General features: G+C 34.5%; 1 protein-coding gene across 2 annotated transcripts in view; it reads right to left on the bottom strand.

Annotated features, from left to right (window-relative positions):
* ipo13a (importin 13a) overlaps positions 1 to 7095 on the bottom strand; it is an 18718-nt gene that overhangs the window by 10132 nt on the left and 1491 nt on the right. For both annotated transcript variants that reach the window (XM_016478026.1, XM_016478027.1), the window contains exons 2-6: positions 4297 to 4422; positions 3589 to 4205; positions 2127 to 2267; positions 1823 to 1964; positions 1538 to 1704 (exon numbers count right to left, since the gene is read on the bottom strand). In XM_016478026.1, the coding sequence (XP_016333512.1) occupies positions 1538 to 1704; positions 1823 to 1964; positions 2127 to 2267; positions 3589 to 4205; positions 4297 to 4422 (1193 nt within the window). The remainder of the gene's footprint in view (positions 1 to 1537; positions 1705 to 1822; positions 1965 to 2126; positions 2268 to 3588; positions 4206 to 4296; positions 4423 to 7095) is intronic.

Below are 7095 nucleotides of genomic sequence, written 5' to 3'. Positions count from 1 at the left end.
CGGTGGGCTTGAGAACGGCGCGGCGGGCGGGCTTGCGGCAACCACATGTGATGACCCCGGGCTGGACTCCACTTCTCGTCCTCTTTTGGAAGGCCAAACAAAGTAGTTTTGCTTTCTACACATGCTTTCGAAACACACAGAACTCAAACACACAGCGCCTTCACGACATGGCGCTGTGTGCAAACAATAATACTACAACGAGAATAAAAGTTACGCCTTCTTTCTTTGCGTGAACATTTGGGCGGCGTTATGCAAATCTTCCCACATCGTAACGTAGATATGTGGGGGCGTGTTAGAACGAGCCGTTTTAGGTAGGCGTGGTTGACTCTTAACTTTTATAAAGAATATCTCTTTGGATTTGAGACTTTAGTCTTTGCAACTTTACAGACCTTCTTTATGCACCAAGAGCTTGTAACACTCCAAAGAGAAAGGAAAAATTGAAATCGCATCATACGACCCCTTTAAGTCTTGAAATGTTAATGCTGTTTGCCAGAGAATCAATGAACACAGAATGAACAAACCCTTAAATTTAAGTATTAACCTTTGCTGTATAATTTAACACATTGTAAAAAAATTGTTCAATTTACTTTATTTAGTTTAAACCCTTAAATGCTAAGATATGTTACAAAATATACATTGGGTAAATCAGTTTCCAGTCTTAAAAACAGATTTAAAGTAAATGCAAAATGTTTATTTATTTATTTATTTATTTTTGACAATATAAAAATGTTTAGATATTTTTAGATAAAATATATTAAAAAATTCAAACATATATCAGGAACTATAATTAACTAAAACCTACTGAATATATTTTAAATATATTTTAAAGTCTACAAGAGCAATATATTTTGGTACATTTTTGTATATTTTCAATTATACTTCAAAAAAAGGCACTTAAAATAGAAGTAAACGGGGCCAATTTTATGAGAATTTGAAAATGTGAAGCATATCATTTTATACAATCACTTAAATTAATTATTCTGTTTATAAGTATATAAAAAATTATGTAATTATATAATAAGTGTATTATTTGAGCTACAAAACTGTTTAAAAATATTTTTGTACAGTTGTTTTAGAGGTTTTTATTAACCTTTTCTGTATTAAAAAATTCAAACATATATCAGGAACTATAATTAACTAAAACCTACTGAATATATTTTAAATATATTTTAAAGTCTACAAGAGCAATATATTTTGGTACATTTTTGTATATTTTCAATTATACTTCAAAAAAAGGCACTTAAAATAGAAGTAAACGGGGCCAATTTTATGAGAATTTGAAAATGTGTTTGAAGTTGTTTTAGAGGTTTTTATTAACCTTTTCTGTGTAAAGTTTTATTTAGACAATTTATACTGTTCTGTACTGTTTATACTGTTCACATCTTGTCTCTCACTGCTTTTGTTTATATATATATATATATATTTTTTTTTTTCCCCTTGTTGATTATTGACCCTATGTATAAAGGGTTAGTATTAAACAATTTAGCATTTTTAACTATGCAGTTGTATTTCTTCCTTCTCAAAAGTTTTGTTTAACCTGTAGGTCTTGAACTGCTCTTTATCATCTGCGGACCACGCTGCATAGTCCTCATCTCTGGGGAAACAGGCCTTCTGCAGCAGAACATCCACCAGCTGGAAGTACACAGGCCTGTAGATTTGTAGATAGAGCGTCTGCCTCTCAGCATCCAATGACGTTATATCGTCCTGAAACAAGCAGCCAAAAGGACAGCACCAGCACTCAAAACATCATATCTGCTCCAGTTAAGTCAACGCAACACCAGTTGGCATCAAACATGAGGGATTTTTCGAGGTGGACTTGTACCTGTAGGGTGTACCAGAATGTGAGCGTGAGCGAGCTGGAGGTCTCATCCACAGGATAGTGTCCAGGTGTACCTGTGCAGGACATAATCATGCTCACTAGAGCCTGAAAGCCCTGCCAGTGATCCACCTGCTCCAGAAGAGTCCTGGGGAGTTGAGAGGGACAGAACGAGGGAAAAGAGCTTTCACCAAACAGACAAGGGCAGTCAGATGATGAATTGGTCTTCTTATAGACCCAGGCCATCTGAGGTCATACAAGACTGTTATTAATGGGAGATTGATGATGCATATAGATCATTATGTCCAACCTGCAGTGCGTTTCTCCCAGAGCTACAGCAATGCGACAGATTCCGTGAGACGTCTCCATGTCTCCATCCTGCACCGCCTTCTTTAGCTGCTCCTGAAGACCCAGCACCTGAGGAACAACCTTCAGCAGACTGTCTGCAAACCTCCACACGCACAAACACATAGACTATAAAAATGAATATTTCATACACAACCTTCTGTGAAGTTCACTAGAATGATAATTAGTTTCCATGACAATTACTTGCGATTCGTTTTCTTGTGTAAGGGAAAATGTAATCAGTTATCAAACATTTTTTTTTCCAAATTATCAGCCAATATTGGATATTTGATAGTTTTGTTTGTGCATCAAATGTATACAGGTGTAGATTAATAATTTTTGCAATTTTTTCAGTTATTTTTCCTTAATATGAAAATAATTATCACCTTATCAGTTTTGGAATTTGAATAACACTATGGATTTATGGCGGCAAAATATACATTGGCAAATACTACGCTGTTCTGCGCACATTTTTCCAGAATATGTTATAATGTTTAACATATTCAGTTTAATATATGTTCAATATATTCAGTTATCTATCGATTTTAATGCAAAAATTCCCCTATATAAAAACAAACACTATAAACAATGGTAACTTGCAATTGTTTTTTTAAAGAGCTACTTCTTCCTGATTTAACACATAAACTAATGTATTTGGGTTAATTTAGCAATATTAAATAAGATTTATTAATAGAATCAATTAATTAAAATTTGTAACTTTTTTTGTACAGTCCATAAACACTATCTGTCTGTCTGACAGATAATACGCTCTATAATCCTAAATTTAAGATTTATGTATTTGAATTGCCTTTAAAATTTCCATCCATTTGGATTACAGTTTTAACACATAATAAACCTGACAAAATGCGATGCATATTTGTCAGTAATACATAAATGAAAAAAGGTAAGATTTATGCACTCAAAAAGCATAGCATAGTTTATTTTTTATTATTTCTATGTCTTTTTGAGTTTATATAAATAACCATTTCAAAATGCATTTTGCTTAAATCTGCAAATTCGCATAAATCAGTTGTGAATCCATTGTGAAAACAACTACATTTATTCAGTTAAAAAAGTATGAACTCGGTTAAAATATGACAATATTCAGTTAAAAATATATTCAGTAAAAATGAGTGAAAATGTATAAGTTGGAAAACTATATTTAAACCTGGTTACTTTGTATTTAAAACACATCCACTTAGTTAGAAATCTTGCCTTTTTCTTACATGTTTAATTTATGTATTACTGACAAATATGCCTCTGATTAAGTTTATTGGTTTATGTTAAGACTGTGTAATCCAAATGGATGGAAGTTACATATGCAATTCAAATACGTTGGCAAGAAAAAGGAAACAGACAGAACTATTAATACATGGACAGGAGCTAATGCGTGTTTTAAGAGTACAAACGGCTGTGTCGTCTCTCACCTCTGACAGTCAGGCTGTGAGATGATGCTGACGATGGTCTCTACGGCTGTGTCAAACAGCTCAGACTCCTTCAGCAGGGCCAAGCAGCTCTCCAGCAACCCCTCGCTGTCTTTTAAAGCGATGTCCAGCGTGAGCCAGGAGGACACGCACCTCAGCACCCGCTCTCTGACCGGACAGGGTGCGTCCGGCCGCTGTAGTAACTGCTGGAGCAGGGAGCAGACCGAGCTCCAGTCCACAGCCAGAGCGCTTCTCAGCTGTGAGCGCCGAGAGGCCGGGATCCTGCTGCTTTGCAGCTCCTCGGGCAGAACGGCGAGGAGCTCTAGAAGCGCGAGGCATCGGGCTTGACCGTCAGCTTCCGTCACACTCTCTCCAGTCTGGAAGGCACACAGAAGATCTGGTACTGCCGTCGGCCACGTTTCGGCTAAGACGTGAAGAACCAAAGAGGCCAGAGCGACGCAGAGCCTCGTCAGCACCAGCTTAGGCCCCGATGCAAACTGGCCGATCTGGGTGATGAGCTGCGAGCGGAGCGAGTCTAACTGACCCGGCGGGAGGTCGGACCAATGGCTGGAGATTTTAGCATGTAATGTGCTTGCCCCAAAGAACTGGATCTCAGGAACCTAATGTGAAACCAAATAAGTAAGATCAATGAATGTAATGCAGTGAAAGGTATACATTTTAGAGTGTGGAGTAGTCGAACCCACTGCTTACTTTGTCTGGCCTGAGCAAAGCCCAGCAGAAGTGCCAGGCTTGTGGTGATGCCTGGGCTTGTGTGAGCCACTTCTGGGCCACATTCTTCTTGTCCATATCAGGGTCATAGTAGAGCTGCTGAAGAGCCTACAGAACATTAGGAAAGACCAAAGACTGATTCTATTATAATTACTCTACTTGTCAAAAGGTTGAAATCATTAAGTCTCTTATGCTCACAAATGCTGCATTTATTCGAAAAAATACAGAAAAAAAACACAAAATACAGTAATATTCAGATTTTTATAGATAGATTCTATATTAATATGTTAATTCATTTTAAAATATCATGTATTTCTGTGATGACAAAGCTGAATTTTTAGCAGCCATTACTCCAGTCTTCAAACTGTTTTTACTGCTTAATATTTTTGTGGAAATGTGAAACACTACAATTCATATATATAGTTTGGGTAAGTTAATTTAGTTTTTTTTTATTAATTTTTTTTAGAAATTAATACTTTTATTCAGCATGAACACATTACATTTATCAAAAAGTCACTGTAAAGACATTTATGATGTTACAAAAGATCTCTCACCGAGGCTGCATTTATTTGTACATTTTCAGCAGTTATATACAATTGTACAATTTTTGTTATATAATATTTTTGTCGAAAGCATTATACATTTTTCTAAGGATTCTTTTATGAATAAAAAGTTCAAAAACAGCATTTATTTGAAATAGAAATCTTTTGTAACTTTATAAATGTCGTTACTGTCACTTTTGGTCAATTTAATGCATATAAAGGAGTATTAATGCAATAAAAGTATTCATTGCTTTTTTTTTTAAATTACCCCCAACAGCAAAAACTGTTTTCAACCAATAATAATAACAATAACAATAATAATAAATGTTTCTTGAGCAGCAAATCATCATATTAGAATGATTTCTGAAGGATCATGTGACACTGAAGACTGAAGTAATGATGCTGAAAATTCAACTTTTTTAAATTTTTAAAATATATTCAAATAGAAAACCCTGGTGAGCATAAGAGACTCAGTTCAAAAATATTAAACAATCGTAATGATTCTAAACTTTTGACTTGTATAGTACATATTGATAATTCCATATTCTTTCCCCCAAAAATGTATTGATAATGCATAGATAAGATGTCACTGAAATCACAGCACACAATGGGGAAGCATAACATAAAGCAGCCACCAAATCCCCCACATGCTGACAGTTATTATTAGACTAGCACAGCTTACTGAAGATATCAAGTTACTTTCCACTTACAGAAGCTTCTTTATTGTTCTGAAGTGCACAAGGCCAAACACCTTCAAACTTGTGTGGCTTTACTCGGCTGTTAGTGGAATTATGTGAATATGAAGGAATAGAGGCCTCAGGGACAGCATTGTCCAAACGAAAGGCAGCCCTGAATGGAGCTGATGAAATTTACTTCTATTGAATTATAGCTCTCGCCTCAGGTTTACATCTCCAAACCTTGGCAGTTTTGATTTAATCGCTCTTAAAGAAAAGAAAAATGGCTTGTTAAAATGTATGGCTATCACACATTTCTTTCAACTCAAGTGTTAGCAATAATTCTCACCCTTCAGTGTCTTTTCAGAAAGGCAGAGGCACTAGTTGTAGGCACAAAGTTACTGTTATTCACACACTTCATGAAATGCTAAGCAGTGACAGAAATGTTCTGCGTGACGTGACATATGATCAGTGTTGGGGGTAACTCACAAGTAACGTGAGTTACGTAATCAGATTACTTTTTTCAAGTAACTAGTAAAGTAACGCATTACTTTCCATAAAAAGTAACTAAGTACCGTAATTAGTTACTTTTTTATGGAGTAACGCAATATTGTAATGCATTACTTTTAAAAGTAACTTTCCCCAACACTGCATATGATATTAAAAAAACGTTTTGAAAAGTTTCAGTTATAGTATAAAATTCATAGTTTAGTCCTGGCTTCTGATTGGTCAGTACAGTGTTGCAGTCATCTTATTTTCCTTACATAGTGATAGAGTGGAAAAGTAAAACGTAAAAAAAAAAAAAATGTAATGTTACTTTATTGACCTTTAAAGATAGAGTATCATGAGTTACACTTCTGATATACTTCTGTTAAAGCCATTAGCATGCATTATTTCAACTTATTTTTTTAATTATCATATTCAACAGCTGAATTCTTGGTGAAAACTACATTACCCATAATTCACCAATCAAAGAACGCCACCAATCAGAGAATCAAAATTATTAAAAGAGCTCTTTTCCTATGCTATATATATATATATATGCATATTTCTCAATAAAATAACTTGTTTCTCTCTCTCTTTCTCATCAACATCTTTAAATAAACAGTTTTATATTTATCCATGATTGTTATTTCAATTATATTGTTCACGATGATTCTAGGTTTGTAGTTCTTTGTACCTTTGTTTCTTTCATATTTATTTATTGTCAGATTTTCTGATAATGTTTTGATTCTGTAATGTTGTGATTTTCACCTCTTGGTTGAGTGGTTTGGTTCATGGCTTTTAACTCTTAAACAAAGGTATTTTTAAATCCCTATTGGATTTTCGTTTTATTCTGGTGTGTCAGTTGCCACTCAAGCCTTAAAACATAACTTAAAAATACTTCTGAAAATTAACTTGCTGTTATTTCAACACGACCCAGATAATATAATTTCATCTGTTTTTTTATTTTACTCACACCTTATTGATATATGTGTCAAAATAATAATAGCAATTTAAAAAAGATTATCTGGCCCAATCAAAACCCAGTAAGCTTAAAAAAAAAAAAAAAAAAAAGGAAGAAA

Source organism: Sinocyclocheilus anshuiensis, unplaced genomic scaffold (assembly GCF_001515605.1).
Source record: "Sinocyclocheilus anshuiensis isolate Anshui unplaced genomic scaffold, SAMN03320099.WGS_v1.1 scaffold436, whole genome shotgun sequence".
Taxonomy (NCBI): Eukaryota; Metazoa; Chordata; class Actinopteri; order Cypriniformes; family Cyprinidae; genus Sinocyclocheilus; species Sinocyclocheilus anshuiensis.
The sequence above is the reverse complement of the archived record's forward strand: the minus strand, read 5'-3'. Positions and strand labels throughout refer to the sequence as shown.